The sequence below is a fragment of the Alligator mississippiensis genome, chromosome 5 (genome assembly GCF_030867095.1).
Source record: "Alligator mississippiensis isolate rAllMis1 chromosome 5, rAllMis1, whole genome shotgun sequence".
Classification (NCBI taxonomy): domain Eukaryota; kingdom Metazoa; phylum Chordata; order Crocodylia; family Alligatoridae; genus Alligator; species Alligator mississippiensis.
Window position 1 is genome coordinate 164,603,205 of NC_081828.1, and position 17,801 is coordinate 164,621,005.

The window sequence follows — 17,801 nt, forward strand, 5'->3', positions numbered from 1 at the left end:
AACAGAGGAAGATTAATTTTAGATTATATTGAAAAAAGTATTTAGCTCTCTGATTTTCCCCTCCATCATTCCCCTTTTACCTTTTGGATGCTCTTCTTGTACAAAAAAAAAAAAAAAAGAGTGCAACATGGCTCTGACTCTTGCTTCTCTTGGAAAGTTAATCTTTACTTTTCCCACCATCTCCTCTTTTGCTTCACTTATTCTGCTTTTTATCGTAGAAAACATGTGCCAGTGCCCCCTAACCTCTAGAGTTAAACAACTCAACTGAGTTTGATCTGGAACATTATATTTTTTTAACCCGTTCTTCAGCTGTTTAGATATTTTATGCCTCAAACGGTGTCAGTCTCGCTCTTTGCCTTCTATTTTCTCCCTCCTTGTTCAACATTTCCAGAGCCTGATTGACTGACAGCAGCAGGTTGGTAAGAAACTTCGGGACATGCTGTTAACATCTGACGCTGGAAGAGTGCTCAGCCTGGGCACGTTAAGGGAAGTCGCACCTATTAGAGATGAAAGAGCTCTGTGCCTGATGACTATTTACAAGGCACCTGAAACAAAATGCATTCCCTCCCTGTCCCCCATCAGCTGTTTACAGTCAGAGGGTTTGTGCTGGAATAACCCCCCTCCCAAAAAGAGAGGGGAAAAAAAAAAGGACTTGGATATACTGCATCCATTGCATGAATAAGTTAGGGGTAAATTTTGTTTTGGCTCCTCCTGCAAAGCGGTGCTAACAAAGCACTCCCGTTAGTGAACCTCTCACGGTTCCTCCTTCCTGGGGCCCTGAGCACTACGTCTTCTGGACCAAGCAGCAGCGCTCATCTCGCAGCGCTGGGTGCTAAGAAAACAAGTCACAGCTCAGGCATCGCCTTTGCTTTGTACGCTTCCTTTTAATATTAGAGCACATATTGAAACGATAAACAATGAAACGCACAAAATATTTCATCAGTGTTGTAACTGAATATTTCCTTTATTCTGAAGCAATATCAAGGGGTGACCAGTGCAAAGCAGCAACAAGACTTACTGCTGCTTTGGACATCACATTAGATGGGATTGTTACAGCTAAAACTAAGTTAACACACTATTTTGTTTTGGGGTTTTTTTTCGAAAAAAAGCATTAGATCTAAAAAATTTAAAAAAAAAGGGGGGGAGGAGGGAGGGCGACTCTTACCGTCTAAAGACTGCTGCAGGTTCCGGCTCAGCCTGAAACTGCCAGGGCAAATGCAGCAGCTGCTGAACAAAAGTTTTTAGATTTTTTTTTTTTTTCGCGCAGAAAGTCTGCAAAACTAATTTCCCACAAAATAGGGCTCAATTTCCGTTTAAGTAACTAGCTCTTGCAAATCTCATGCAATTCCTGATTTTTTTTTCCTATAGCGACTGAAATTCTTTTTTTTTTTTTAATTCTTGACACACGGACTCCAGAATTAAGACACAAATGGCAGGACCCCTGCTGATTTATTTATTTGGGGGCGGGGGTTAAGACAGAAAACGTTGCTTGTGGGTGCTCCCCCTTGCTCACGCACACGTTGGTGGGGGGGTGTACAGGTGGGCTGCGCTGGCGCGCGGCTCCACTGACTGCATCCCCTGCGAGCAGCGGCGTCTCAAACTCTCTCCGCCGTGTCTCACCTGAGACGGCGAAAAGCAGCGTGGGGAGGTATTAGCTGCAGTCAGAGAACAGGAAGATGTGAGAGAACTTGGTCCTTTTGGTGTGTGTTGGGGGGGTTGTTTTGTGGTGTTGATGGCAGCAAGTGTCTTCCACTGACCATGAGGCGCTGGTGTAACCTCCCGCAAACTCACTCCCTGGCCTCTCGGCGCCCGTTTCCCGCCCGAGCCCCGGGGCCAGCAGAGTGCGGGGAGCCCTGTGCAGCGGGGGCCACGCGCGATCGGCCCAGCGGAGCGTTATTCGCGCTGTTTGTTGCTGGTCACCCCGGGTGCGGCAGAGGGCCCGGGCCGGGGCTAAGGGGGCAGGTGTGGGGCCAGCAGGTGAGGCCGGCAGGGGCGCGGGTGCGAAGCGGGCGCCGCCTCCAGCGCGCACACAAGTTCAGGGGCGGATGCGCGCAGCAGGAGCGGAGCCGGCCCCTCCTCCCGGGGGGCGGGGGGGCGAGCAGGCGGGTGCGCGGGTCCCAGGCGGCGGCGGCGGCCCCGCCCGCGGCGGGCTGGGCCGGGCCGGGCCGGGCCGGGTCCTGTCCTGTCCTGTCCTGTCCCGCGGACGCGGGGCTGCGGGACGCGCCGGAGTTTCGGAGGGAGTTTGCACGCGGTCAGCGCGGCGCGGCTGAGCCAGCCCCCGGCTCACGTTACACGCGCCTGTATTTATAACCTCCCGGTAAGCGGCGGGTTCCCCCTCAAAGCCGCGGCGCGGGACCACCTTCCCCGCCGCTCCCGCTCCGCGACAGCCGCGCGGCGCCGGGACCTGGCCCTGGATTACCCGCGCCCCGCATGCCATGGATCACACCCTTTTCGGCTGCCTGCGCAGCCCGCACGCCGCGGCGCAGAGCCTGCACCCCTTCTCCCAGTCCTCGCTGGCCCTGCACGGACGCTCCGACCACATGTCCTACCCCGAGCTCTCCACCTCGTCCTCCTCGTGCATCATAGCGGGATACCCCGGCGAGGAGGGCATGTTCGCCAGCCAGCATCACCGCGGCCACCATCACCACCACCACCATCACCACCATCACCACCAGCAGCAGCAGCACCAGGCGCTGCAGACGAACTGGCACATCCCCCAGATGTCCTCCCCCCCGGCCGCGGCCAGGCACAGCCTGTGCCTGCAGCCCGACTCGGGCGGCCCGCCGGAGCTGGGCACCAGCCCCCCGGGGCTCTGCTCCGGCGCCTCCAGCCTGGGCACCAGCACGCCCACGGGGGCGGCCTGCGCGCCAGGGGACTACGGCAGGCAGGCTCTATCCCCGGTGGAGACGGAGAAGAGAGGCGGCAAGAGGAAAAGCGACAGCTCAGGTAAAGGCTTCCCCTTGCATTGGGGGCCGGGGGGAGAGGGTGGTTGCCTCCTGCCTGAGGGCCCCGGCGACACCCGGCTTCGGAGCGGGTCGTGCCTTGACCTTCCCTCCTGCAGCCCGTGGGGCCGGGGCATGGACACGCCGGCACGTGACAGCGCCTGACAGGCCGGGCCAGGAGGTTCCCGCAGGGCCCGGGCCCGGCGGGGGCAGCTTCCTCCTGGCGCGCTCCGCCGCCCCCCGCGGGAGCCCCGCGCCCAGCTCACCCCGGGGTCAGGGGCCGGGGCCGGGGGGCTGGCGCGGCTCCCGGCGGGAGAAGAGCTGAGGGATCGAACAGTTCACTTGGCCTATCTGGGGGGAGCCCCTTGCCCCCCTCCGCCGTCAAAAAGTAAAATCGAAAAGTTTCTCCCATAGTATCTTGGTATTGGTGAGCCGCGCAGGGAGATGGTGCTTGATCCTGGGGCTCGGCGACAAGTTTCCCCCGTGCTCAAATGCCATTCTTGTGAATGGCTCCGCCACGGTAGCAGGGCTTCTCTGGGAAGGGATGGCATTTCTAGTACACGGGGAGGAAAGAAGGTGTGTGAACACGTGCACACCCACCCTCTCTCTCCTGAGATGTGGGCACGCACACACACACACGCACACTAGTGGGACAGGCACTGTAGTAGGACATGCATTCACACTCTAGTGGGACAGATGCGTCACAGTCTGGTGAGACGCAGGAGGTAGTGGGATAGGGCAGTACACACACACACACACACACACAGAGTAGTGAGACATGCAGGAGGTAATGGGATAGGGCAGTGTGTGCAGACACTCTCTCTGTGTCTAGTGAGACAGGAAAGTGTTTCCCCCATTGGAAAGTCAGGAGCAGACAAACCAAGTTGTACACTACCAAACTTTGCAAAACCGGGCTCTGTGTTTACAAGTTGGAGAGAGTCATGGCTTCAATGCTGAACACTAGTAAATATTTGGAAAAAATCCTTTCACTTTCTCTTCTCTGGCAGCAGTTGGTTTTTCTTTATAAAACAGAGTGGTTCTCCCCCCCCCCCGCCCCCCCGTCTTTTTTTTGCTCTCCACATCATCCAGAAAGCGTTGTACCCCGACTCGCAATAAAACACTAGGTTAGTTAGTAAGCTTCTTATGCACTAGGGAATCTATTGCTTATATAAAATAAAAATATACTTCCAACTATAAAAAAGATGCTACTTATGGGCATTTATTTGGAATGACATCTATATCTTATTTTATGAAACAAATTGCATGTACTTGACCAGGTGAAAGATGTGGTGATTATTTTCACCAGTTTCTAATGAAAATAATTTTAAGCCATATGGTGCATGAGAGGAGTCTGTGAACTCATCAATTTATTTACAAAGGCAGAAAACAAGAGAGAATTCATCACTAATTTATAATGCTAGGGAAATGTTCATTACAGTTTTTCATTTATTGCAGTTTGCAATGAAAAAGCCCACACCCGTGCTGAAATCGTATCTATCTCTGAAGTCAAGGGTGTCTTTCCAATGGCTTTTGAACAGTATTGATTGAGACTTTAGTTGTGATGGCTTCAGTACAATGGTGTAATCTAGGGTTTGCTTTCTAAGGCAGTATCTGAATATAAAGCTGCAGAGTGGAGGCATAAAACTGTTTTAACCCAAATAAATATATTAATCTATTTATTATTGCAAAGGCTTGAGTCAAGAAGGCCTGCCTTAAGCTTTCTTCAAAAGAGTGTTGCCTGCATGCCACTACTCAACCCCTCCCACTTTTTCAACCTGAGCTTTTGTCCTAAATATTCAGTATTATGGTAACTTATGACACCAAAACCTGTTTTTAGGTCAATCAGTCTGTTTCTGCAATTACCAGCAGTTATTGCTTATTTGACTACTTTCAGTGAGAAATATACAGGATGGATTATTTTGTTCTGAATCAAAATCGTGTTCTTTTATTTTTCTTTTTGTCTTAATCATACCTTTTTTTTATAAAAGTAATGCTCATTCTGAGAAGTTTAATCCTCCACTTTAATGCATGTTTACATATTAAATTATGATTGTAAATAACGAAAGAAGGAGGCTGTTAAGTTAGTGTGTGGTGGTCTTAGACACCAGTAATTTAATGTTAGTGTATATTTCAGGATAAATTTAGTATGCTTGAATTTACAACACGAATTTAAAGGAAACATTAGATATATTTTTACTCTGGCTATATTCCACATTTCAGAACCAAGTTAGCTTTGAGGTTGCCCATGTCTTGAAATATTTTGCTTTTATTATTGTGATTTTTTTGACATCAGGAATGCTGACTCATAAAGCTGAGGTTTGAGACTTGTCGTCTTAAGAAATTAACATGATTAAAATTACTTGCACTATTATTATAAAAAGTAGCTATATTTACTCAAGCTTATAGAACTGTCACACAGATTTGCTAGTGGAGATGCACAATTTGCCTATTTTTCCCTATAACGATGGGAAAAAAAAAACATTAGTGTGATTTTACTGGTCCATCAAAAAGTTCCTTTCCTAACAGCATGCAGAACTTCGCAGTCCTTTCTCTCTAAATTTATTTTATTCACACATATTTCCCACCCCCATACTTTTCTTTCTCAAATTCATACACTCAGGTACACAGAGAAATAGGGAGGAGGGAGGAAGTAATATTTGTTTTGGATATATTGTTGTCATTTTGTTCAGCTCTTAGAAAAAGAGGTGAAATGTACCTTAGTTGTTCTCTATATAGGCTGATGTGGGGGACCTTGTTTTGTGCTGGGACCTGAACAGGTTGGGAAGCATTCTCTAAGCAACATAGTTGACTAAGCTTCTATAGAAACATGAAGAAGTTTCTAGCTGTTTTATAAAGGGCTTTTGAGTGACATTTTGAACCACACAAACCCTATTTTTCGTACATGATTTGATGAACCACTTGTTCATCGAATCATGTAAGCAACAGCTGTCAGTATGACCATGTTTTACAATAGCATTCTGATCTCAATCTGCCCAGGCCTAACTGTGGGACAATGAAATAAGTGTGGAAGTGATGATGTGCATACCTCTTTATTTAACTGAAACTGACTTTCAGTGTTTAACAAAATCATGTACAACCTTAGTGGATAGAATACCCCAACATTTTGGGTTAAGCTTCAGCTAAATTTAGCCATTTTAAACATTCCACTGCCCAGAATTATTTAAACGCTAATAAGGGGTGCATGAAGACCATGTTCAATATATAAGTCTAAATATTCTTAAATTGTTAGCTTGTAATCAGTTCTTGCATGTGAAGTAGTATGGATTTTTCTAATGCCCTGTTCTCATCTTAATGGCTTCTGAAGTAATTTCATTTTGCCATTATAAATAGCTTTTGATATTCAGGAGAGAGAGAACACGCAAAATGTAAAATTGTTTTATCATTGTCCAACTTTGCTTATTACAGTTTAAAGCTTGTAAAATCTGAGTAATTCTAAGAAGGGGGCCTATTTGTAGATGCATGCTAGAGATGCAGAATGTGTCATGTGGATTTCATGAAATGGGACTATAAACAGTTTAAAGTATTTTATGAAATCTGAATTGTGGTGAGAAGAACTCTAATGGCTCCAGTTAGATGGAGGAGAACTGCCTAAGGAATATCTTAAACATATGTTACACTCTAAACGTCTTAAACAGGATAGAGGAATATGTATTTATAAGAGAGAAATGAAAACGCACCATGGTCTATTAAAGCACTATCAGATTAAAATGACTGATAAGTATGAAAAGTAATTTTAAATTCAGCTGAGCCTCTCTGTACTGCGCAAACAGTTCTGTAGAGAGATTTATGGGCAAATATGAGCATGATGTCCGTTCACACTTCAAAAATGCATGCACAACTGCCATTATACTAATGGAGTTCTATTTGTTTAGTTTGGGCCTAGGAAAATGCTTTCAGAAATGAACATCTGAATAATAATATTACTAGTTTTGTTAATAGACAGGCTTATCAATCAGTTATTAAAAGAGTAAAGCATTTTTCTAGCATGAAGAAAATCATCTTATCAGGTGCTTAATCTTAGGCCAATTAAACAATACAAAGACCTGTATCTTCAAAGAAACTGCTTTAAAAAATCCTAGATGTTGAAATGTTCATTTCAAATAATTTTGATGAATGATTGTAAATAGTATGAATTCATTGGTCTCAAAGACTTCTGATTGCTTTCCAAAACATTTCAGTAAGAAAAATGAGCTATGTACTTGTAGTCAAAAAGAGCTATGTAACTGATTCATCAATATGTCTGTACTTTTTCAGCATAGCAGTAAACGGAAGCAAGAAAAATACATATTATCACACACACACTACTTTCTGTACAGAGTTAGTTTTAATTATGTCTGGTATCTAGTATCAAACATCACTTATCAGGAGAAGAAAATGTCAAAATATGTGGATTATGCAACTAAGAGAGGCATGTCAAAAATATTATGATCTCTCAGCTCTTTGATTTCAACATGTTTTGAAGAGAAATACAAAGTGGGTGAGTGCTTATCAAAGATTGGTGCTGATTGTACCATTACTTTGTGGATTGTTTCATAGAACAAACCTTAAAGTGATGTGTTCTTTTTGCCCACAGCACATGTAACTAGCAAAACGTTTAGAACTGTGTCTTTCTTGGATGATACTCATGTTTAATTTCTATTACACATTCAAAAAATTTCTTCCTCTAAACTAAGTGGTAGGTTAATATATATTAGTGCATCTTTTGTATTAACTATGGATGGAAAGAGTTATACTACAAAATTATATATTATCATATTTTTATTATGGATTAAGTGTCGAGATTCACTTTTAGCTACCAACATTATGCTTTCCTCTTTTTCCCATAAAAATAAACATCAAAGCCCTGATCCAGCAATGCATTTAAGCGTTTAAGCATTTGAGGTGTTTTACTGACTTCAGTGGGATTATTTGCTTACTTGACGTAGGTACGTACTTACAAGCATTTCTGGACAAGGTCCTAATTGTGCTGTTTTATTTTGATCTTTGGCACAGGAACTTAATTATGTAATTTTGTATTACTTAATATTTAGCCAGTATCAAGGAACACACTCTTAAAAGCAAAGTCATTGAGAGTTATGCTTGAGTAAGAAACAAAGGATAGGCTCCCGTACCGGGAGAGAAACATACACACACATGCAGATGAAAGACTCACAAAAGCTATATTTAAAGACCTGAGAATTTCATAAATAACAAATCATTTAACAAATCCATTTAAAAAATCATGACACTATATAACTAAGAATTTTAAACTTTTTGTTGTTAAAAAGGTTGAAAAGGAATTCTTTTATTCCTTAACTTGAATTCTAGTAGTGGAGTGGAAAGTATATTATTGATTATCGCCTAATACTTTGGGCATTCCTAATCTGAAACTACCTAAACTATGTTTAATCTTGTTGCTTAACAACCTTTAAGGACACAATTCAAACTAACAGATTCTTATGTAGAATGCAAATTCTTGTAATGGTGAACATTTGGCTAAGGGTTTTTTTTTTTTTCTTTCACATGGGTGCCCTTATTACCTATAGTACAGTAACCACTTTAAGTGTTTTTAAGTGGGCGCATTTGTCTAAATGAAACCTTGTTTTGTAAAACCTTTGCATTCACACACCTGATCCTCCTCCTCTTTAAAGTTAGTGGGAGTCAGATTAGGCCCTGTTTCATGAAATTTAAGGAGAGGTGATTACATTCACTTTGAGAGCCTGCTTTAACAGTCCTGTGTTGCTTGCAGAATTACTGCTACTCTCTGTATTAGTCTATTGGAGAGTGTAAATGTTCAATACATTTATTTTTCCTTGTGGTAAAATGTATGCTAGCCGACCAGTTTCCATGTCATTGAAATGTGGAATATTAATAGTCTCTCTTGGTTCGCTTGAATGAGCGAAGCTAAAAGTCAATCCATTATGATATATAGGCACTTGATGGTTTTGGTTTTAGCCTTTCTACATTTTTCTACACAATCTAGGATCTTATTCTGCTGATCAGATTTGATTTAAAAGAAAACAAGTCATAAAATACCTTTAAGGAAAAACCCTTTCCTATTTTGTAAACTACGTTCCCAATTATGCAGACGCTTAGGTATATGGTTATCATCTAGCATATAGGACTGTATATGTTGGCATTAAAGACACCCTGGGTTCTGTTTCTTGCTGTGTGACCTTGAGCAAACTCAGTTTTGCTTATCTGTAAAATAGTTATAATGTTCCTTATCTTCCACTTTGAGTTTTAGGAATGAAAAGTTTTTCTACCGGGCACCATTTCTGTAGGTTTTTATAGCATTGAAATGATGCTATAGCCATGATGATCCAGGAAATGTTCTAGAGAAAGGAATTTTTGTGGGAGAAATCTTTTATTGGACCAGCTGCATAGTTGGGATAGATTTAGGTATCGCCCAAAATCTTGTTTAATCGGTACCAAACGCAGGTGGTCCAATAAAAGATTTCAGCCACAAAAACTCTTACCTCTTTAGCTTTTAGTGTGTTTTTACGAAATTGTCTAGGATTTCAAAACATTAAATGAACACTCCTTTTCTGAAATTTTATTTTAAAGAAATGAATAAATAAATACAAATTTTCTAAGATCATGAGGACCATTCAGATCTGTGAAGTTATTTTGTGCACATGTTGTTGACTTATATTTATGTGATTTAAAATACAAAGAATTTTAAAATCTAATTTGTCTACCTCTGTGTTACTGTTGATGAAGGCCTGGTTGCAGGACAATCAGTGGCAAAACTGACTGATTTTAGTGATGCCAAAATTTTACCCTATGTGTTAACCATTTGCACAGTTTTCAGCAGAGTGACATAGTTAGCTGTGTTAGTTTGAAGTCAAGTAGAAGGCAGGGTAGATGTGTATCTTTATAGGCTAACCAAAGTAGTTGAGCATACATATTTAGTACAAGTTTTCCTGAGCTGATGATGTGAGTCTATAAGGTGCAAATCTACCTTACCTTCTACATTCTTCAGCTCTGGCAAAGAAAATAGTTTGTTTCTTTCTTTTATCATATTGCTTACCATTTTTTGGGTCTTGTCCAGATGACAGAAGCAAATCTTATTGTGAAGTGCTTATTAGAGAAAAAAATTATGTATTTTTTTGCTACCACTAGAATCAGTCTTCTTGTTTTTAGAGTGTATAAATGCTTATTGCAAAACCTGAATGTTTGGAAAAAAATTAAATTGGCAGCATCCATTTAGAAATATCTGAGATAACCAAGATATGAATTTCATGAATGACTTTCAGTTTTCACAGTTTCTAAAAAAAAGAAAAAAGCTCCAGCTTTGCATTCACAGTTATATATTCAGAGTCACAAATGTAGAAAAATAAAAAAATAAAAAAAAATCGTAATGCATACTGAATAATTATCATTTTGTCTATGCTATTATGCCACTAAAATTTTGTCTGTTATAATGTGTATGAAGATTTGAACATGATTAAATTTCTCATGAGTTCAGTACATTTGACATATTTTAACATTGATATAATACATCTTGGATCCAGTTATTAGGGCTGGAGGGTGAATCTTGGCCCTCTTGAAGTCAATAGAAATCCTGTCAGTCATTGATTTCTGAGTTTTGGAAGGATCTCAGCTTGGCCTCAGGCCTCGTACCAGAAAATATCATAAGTATTTTACGGCTCTTGGGCAAACTTAACTGAGCACGTGCCTTACCAAATACGCCTGTGGTTATGTGTGGGTACAAATACCAGAGACCATTCTTCAAAATGAGCAGCTAAATGGCTTTCTTCTTAATAACGCAATGTTCCAATCTTACATGTATTGAAGACTGGGAGACTTATTCTTCAGTTAACAGAGATCAGGTCTAATCTCAGTATTATATCCAGAATAATCTAAATGCAAGCCTTAGAATATATAACTGTTCTTGATACACAAGTTATGTTGTAGGTTGAATTTTTCTTACTTTTTATTTTCAGCATATGAATCAAACCAATTGGCCAAAACAGAGGAAGAAATAAGTCTGAAAGGAGTGTGTCACATCATTAATTAAATATGAAAGAAAATCCTTTCACTAACCAAGTAAAACTGAGTGGATTATGAAACCTGAATTAATGAAGCAAAGAATCGTTTTTGGAAAAAAAGCTGCTGCTTAGACTGAAGAAGAATTTATTAAACATATTTATGGCAAATAACACTGGAACAAATTACTGCTGCTAATTATGTTGCAGTCTAGATACAGTGTTTCCTTAAGCCCTCTCTTTTCTTTCCAGTCCCCCAATTTTCAGTTTTAGGAATTCAGGTTTTATAAAGAGGTACAGGCATCACTGATATGCATTCGAAAATACTCTAGTATCTTTACAGCCAAGATTGTTTTTAGTGTTTAAGGACTTGATTCTATAATCAATGAAGTTTATGCTAAATCTTTGCCCACTGAAGTCAAAAGTAAAACTTGTATTTAATTCAGTGGAACAAGGATATCACTTTGTGAGCATTTTCATTGTCTTGAACATAACCAAATTTAAGCATGTGCACAGGTGCTTTGGCGAATCGGGGCCTTTGTCATTTTCTTATGTTTCTTAAGGAAAAAACCATGTTTCCTTCTTTGGTCGCTGTAATATTAAATACTGAAATCTGCCAGACACATGTGAACTGACTATTAATGGAAGTTGAAGGAATATTAGTGTTTTCTCTACTACCACCTCTCAGCTCGCAACTCACGCAAAGTCCAGTAAGGAAGTTAGTGGATTAGAAAACTCCATGAGTTTCCCCAGTGACATTCTCCCCAAATGGTTCTTTTGAAGAATGGGATACCAGTGGAGTAATTCTGCAAGGGAATATTGCACAAGGAACTATTCTAAGCCCTTAGAGGGGATTTGGTTCCTCAGAACAGAAGGACTGTTCTGCCATGCCATCCCCATACATATCTCCTAGACCTAGAGTTCTCTGCATAGGGTCTAGGGAAGGGAGGGATCTACTGTGGCAGCTGAGTTTACACATTGTGCTTCCAAGAGATTCTGTCATAGTAGGGCTCCTTCTCTCACAGGTCTAGGGGGAACAACTGAGCCAGATGGTTCATGTAAAAAAATCCAAGTGGAGAAATAAGGTCTATGGTTATGATTCAGCAAGACACTTAACCAGATATTTAGATGGGTCTAATTTAACAAAACACGTTAATACGTTAAGTTGGTTTTTAATTCTTGTGCAGGCCTTTGTGTATGTCTTGTGTTTATCTGGATGCTGCTTGGTCTTAGCAAATACTTTACCTATTAATATATTGTGTGATATAAGCCTAATGTTACAAACAATGAAATATATCCAGCTTGTTCTAATTATCATAAAAAGTTGACTTGCTTTTTGGGGGGGAAAAAAGTAAATAAAATCTTATTTTTCTTAAGGTAAAATATAAAATTGTAACTTTTGGGATCTAAGTAAGACGAAATAAAAATATGTTGAGCTGAATTCTCAGCAGGTGTAATTGTCATAGCTCCCTTGAAATATAGCTATGTTGACTAGTCGCTTGAAGATCTACGTGACTTTTCTTAGAATGATGAACTATATTAAAGGTTTTATGCTTAAAAGAAAGAGCTCCTCAGTACCACCAGCAACAATTAAAAGGTTAATAAGAGATAATAAGGTTTCTCTTTAAACTATTGAGATGAATTTCTTTTTTAAAATATATTTTTAAAGTTTTACCAACTCTAAAAGGTGTTCAGTATATTCCTTTCTCTCTGAAAGTAGCAGCATCTAAATGAAGAGCATTGTCTAGTCTTCACCATTTTTAGTAATATGCTACTAGAGCAAAGTTAGTGGCAAGATAATATTAACTACTTTTATTGATTTGTATTCTTGTTTCAGGAAAGTACTGCATTACTGTCAATAATTTGAGTTAAGTCGGGAATTGAGGTCAGTTGATTTCTGAAGGTCTTCAGAATTTTTTTTCCAAACTTTACTAACGTTTTGTATGTGTTTATTTATATAGTGTTCTTGAAGATTTTCTTTTTTTGTTCAGTTGACTCTGCATATTCTGCTCATCTGCTCAAAGAAAGCAATAATTTTTTTTTTTTAATACACAGCTCTGTTTTGGATAACTCAAACGTTATGTACTGACCTGGAATAAATAGAGAAGAATAGAGATTGAAGACTAAACAGAACCATGCGATAAATGTATGTCTGTAAATGCAAGACAAAGCAAAGTTTGTTTTTTTAGATGTGAACTGGCATTATGTAAGTCAGGAAAATAGAAGAATAAATTAGTTACCACCTCTGTATTATAAATATAAATGTGGATCATTCTGTCTGGCAGTGGGCACATCTACATGAGGTGCTATGTCACCATAGTGACAGCGGGCACTAACTGTGATGCTGCAGCTACTGTGCAGTAGAAATGAGGTACTGCATAGTAGGGTCAGAAATGACCTGTGCATCACCAGGATTGTGCAGTACCGGTGGATACTGAGCACTCAGTACTTATTAAAGCAAGTGCTAAATGGCTGCACAGTACCAACTGTGCAGTGGGGCACATGTGTAGATGCATCCAGTCAGCATTTTGTATGCTAGCTGTAAACTGAGATTTGGTACTAGCCACTATTTACAGTTTGTTTAAAAAAAAAAACAAGCAAGTCAATGTTCTGTGTGTATTAAATCATTCATTTTTATGGAATTCATTATTTTCAAACCTAGTGGATTGAACATCTTAAATTGTAATTAAAAAAAAAAAGTTGGCAGAACTGGAGAAAAGTTCCTAAAAATTCAGATTTGTTTTAAATTATAAAGGTCCAAGCTGCCAAACTTCCCTGTAGGTTTAGTTTTGTTTTTAATTTAATTCTCCGCCCCCTTTTTCTTTTTGCACTCTAATGTATTGCTGCAACTGAGGCAAGCATCTTTATTACTTTAATACAACAGAATGTAGATAAATCTAAGAGAATAAAATCCCATAAAACCATCCTTATTTCGTGGTGTTTAGACATAGCAAAGGTGCCAATTGAGAGAGTATTTTTCATGCTGATGGGTTTTGCAGGGATTTAATGTTTTTGAATTTGTAGCCATGTTACCAGTGAGTGACAACCAAACAAACTCTTGTTTTTGGTTGTCAGAGAGCATGTTTCAAGTACAGTAGGTAACCTACTTCAAACCTGTCAAATACAATTATCTCTTATGGGAAAGCCTAATCTATTAAGATTTTCAGCGATACTGAGTACACTCAGTTCCTGCTGAAAACTCTGGATTGTGCAGCACTTTGAAGACTTGGGCTCTTTATAATGAGACTTAATAAAATGGGCCTGATCTTGAAAACACCTAAGGAGGTGCTTAAATATACTATCGTGAATAATTGGATTGAAATTCCTAATACTACTTATAGTATAGTAATAAAGGTAAGCATAGCCAATGTCAGTTACTGTTCTAGTTGACTTTTAACTCTTTTGGCTGGGGTATGTCTAGGAAATATTGTTACATAGCCTGTGAGTGGATTCCAGAGGGCAAAAAATATGCTTTAAAGAGCTTCTCCCCCCCCCCCCAACCATCTCTCAAATCTATTTTGTAATCTTCATTAAGAAATAAAGTTTAGAGGCTGCATTTTTGTTAAAGTGGAAATATGTGGTTGTCTTAATGATATACACTGAAGTAGAAAGCCATGTTGATATAGTGGAGGTGTGGTAAGATTAGGGTGGGTATTTTGAATGCTGCCTATTATGACTGGCCAGTGTATCAATGTAGCAATAGTGTCTTGTTTGTATACCAGTAGGCAGTTAAAATGGATAGAGGTCAAATTCAGCGGGGTCCACAATTTCTGCACAGACACCGTCATCAGCATTTATACCCTCTGAACAGGATTATGTGGTGGTGGACCACATGGGGAGCTTTGAAGGGGTATCTTTATATGAATTAGGTAGTGAAAGAGAGGTCTCTGTGCAGCATTGAAAATGACAGTAGAATAAGCCACTGCAACACAAAAGACTGCAGTATCTAGTGTAACTATATACTGTCTTACTCCTTGAAAAGGAGGGTGATGAATTTATTCCAAAGGAGATGGACCCAATGTGGATTAAATTGATTTTGCCTAATGTGAATACAGCATTTCCTGGGGGAAATAGTAACAGAATTACACAAAGTGGTAATGTGTAGAAAAGCAAGTGCTCTTTTGTATTCTTTCTTATAAGGAAAAGGGGCTTAGCAATACAAGCAGAGTACATCACTATGGGTAGAGAAACCATGCACATCCACCAAAATCCCTTTCTAACAGCTCTGTAACTGTTTTGCTACCAATTTTCCTAGTCCATTGCTATACAGGACACCCTTGCTATTCATGAACTCAATGGATTCAAATATTCGTGGGGGAGGGCAGAGCTGGGAGGCAGGTGAAGAGTGAGCGCTGGGGACGTGGAGGGAGGTGGCGGTGGCATCTTCTCCCACAGAGGCAGCCGCAGCAGTACTCGGGGGGAAGGGGGGGGGAAGGGGTCAGTCCCCAGGCGCTGTGAGGGAGCCCCAGGGATGGGGAGGGAGGTGGCAACAGTGGTATCTTCTTCGCCGCCACCACCAAAAGCAGCCGTGGTGGTGCTCGGGTGAAGAGGTAGGTCCCCAGGCACTGTGGGGGAGCAGGGGGAAGCTGTGTGGCCTGACAGGGAGCCCTGTTTAATATTCATGGATTTCACCATTCATGGGGATCTCCAGAATGTACCTCTCATTTGGAAAAGAATAGAAGCTATAGATTAGATATTTCTTGCTATGTAACTTTGGTGTCACCATTTACATTTAGGGGACAGGGGGCCTAATACTGCATCCACGAGTGCAAAGTTCCTGTCGCTTTCCCTGCTCCATTCTCTGCTGAGTGGCCCTAATCTCTACCTATGGCCAGGTTTACCATTTGGGGTCATCTTTGATTCCTTTCTTTTTTTGTCAAACACACCCAGGTTGGTTTTTCTGTCACTTCCTATACAGTGGGCATGTCTACATGAGACACTTATTACTGTGCAGTGGCCTATTAACACTGCGCAGTTGTGTGCTGGTCAGAAACTTTGCTAATATGCTACTGTGCAGTGTTATTAGGCTACTGTGCAAATAAAGAATCTATGCACTGGTGCAACTGCTCAGTAACTGTAGTTACTGTGCATTTAAGTAGTACTTCGTGGCTAGGGACAGAGATTACACATAAGCCGGTTTAAGTGATCAGAAACTAGTTCAAACATGTAACAGAACAGACATTCAGTGTACATAAACCAATTTCAAAATGACTGAAACTGGTTTAAGATGAACTTGGTTGAATGTAGTATCAGACTTAACTGATTTGGGTCAAACTGGTTTATGTAGTGTCTGTCCCAGACACCCCATCCTGGCTTAACTTAAACCAGAGTCCACCAGCATCCCAGATGCTTTGCAGCCCTGGGCTGGGATAGGCTGTGCTCTCTGCTCCAGAGAACAGCCTGGGCCCGCCCCTCTGCTTCATAGCCAGAGCTGTGAGGGAGACTGCAGGCACAGCAGCATCCGACTGGCTTCCCTCTGTGCTCACTGCTCAAACAGGGATTCCCCCCTCCCTCCCTCCCATCTGCCACAGCACAGACCCCAGCCCCATGGGCCCTAGGCATGTGGTATGCTAGCTAATGCTGAGAGGTGTGTGTCTCCAATTTCACTGGGACAGGACCAAAGGCAGACAGGACAGTGTCTACTTAGGGCTTTTTGGAGCTAATCAACAGGTCAGCTGGTAACGTTCCTCCTTGGAAAAAGCTGTTTAAGAAGAACTTCAACTAATGAGAGAGGCTTTTGTTTTGCTGATGGGCTGATAAGGCTGTGGTTTTATTAGCCCCCCTGCTGGTTTGCAGACAGGGAGAGGGAGATTGAAAAGCTTGGTATCATCAACAGAGGCATGCAATGCACAGCACCCTCCCTTTGCTTCAGAGTGCTAGCCCAGGGTTGGGGTCTGGCAACACTCACGCCCCTTGAGCAGGGGGGAGAAATCCCTCCCTAATCAAAGCATCCTGCTGGGCCGGACCATACTCCTCACCCAAGCTCAGCACTATGGAAGGAAAGAGAGGGCTGATGTAGCACCCCCCAGCTTCTAGCCTGAGCCACTGCAGGTATGTGCCTGCATTTCTGGAATAAAAAGAGAATGTCTGTCTACCTCCAAATAGGTTCAAGCTTTGTAGGTTAGACTAACCTGCAAAGATTGAATCAATTCAGGCTCAGGTTTTTTTGTAGGTCTGTCCCTAGCCCATTAGGCAAGTATTACACTAAATACGCAGTAACCACTGCACGTTAATGAACGTGTAGACACAGCCACTATATCAGAAAACCATCTTTTCTTTTCTTTCCCAGTGACCAAATTGTTTATCCATGCCCAAGTCATCTTCTGTACTATGGCAGAACTTTCTCTTTGACAGTTGTGATGTGGGAGTCAACAGCATAGCTACTGAAATTATTCTACCTGTTATTCAGACCAGATGACTTTCTCTTAGGCATCCTTTTTCTGGGCCCTTTTAGTATCAGTAATATACTTTTTATCCTCACCTATGGGGCCCTGAAAATACCTTAGGTTAGGTAACCTAAGTATCTGATGTACCTAAGTTAGGTTAGGTTAATGCAACCTAAGTATCTGATGTTGTTTCTTATCTTATCCTACCTCACCTCCACTCTGTTTTTAGTGCTGTCATCATTTTCCTACTTTTTTTTTTGTTCCTTCTTCTGTACTGTCCATACGCATGACATGAGCCTCCCCAGCTCTATTCTTTCATCATTCAGTTCTTCAAAACCCTTATTTATTTCATGTGGACTTTACTAATTCCTGGTCAGTTAAATCCTTCCTGATCTCAACATTGTAAAATAGAAGATAGTAAGAATGAAAATAATGAAGGTTGTTTAACACCCCCACCCCCCAGCATCTCTATATCCTATATG

General features: G+C 41.3%; 1 protein-coding gene across 1 annotated transcript in view; it reads left to right on the forward strand.

The window, feature by feature from the left end:
* The first annotated feature begins 2,129 nt into the window (after positions 1–2,129).
* Positions 2,130–17,801, forward strand: part of MEOX2 (mesenchyme homeobox 2) — a 71,817-nt gene continuing 56,145 nt past the window's right edge. Inside the window, exon 1 of the mRNA XM_006275576.4 lies at positions 2,130–2,946. Coding sequence (XP_006275638.1) covers positions 2,436–2,946 — 511 coding nt within the window. The 5' untranslated portion in view covers positions 2,130–2,435. The remainder of the gene's footprint in view (positions 2,947–17,801) is intronic.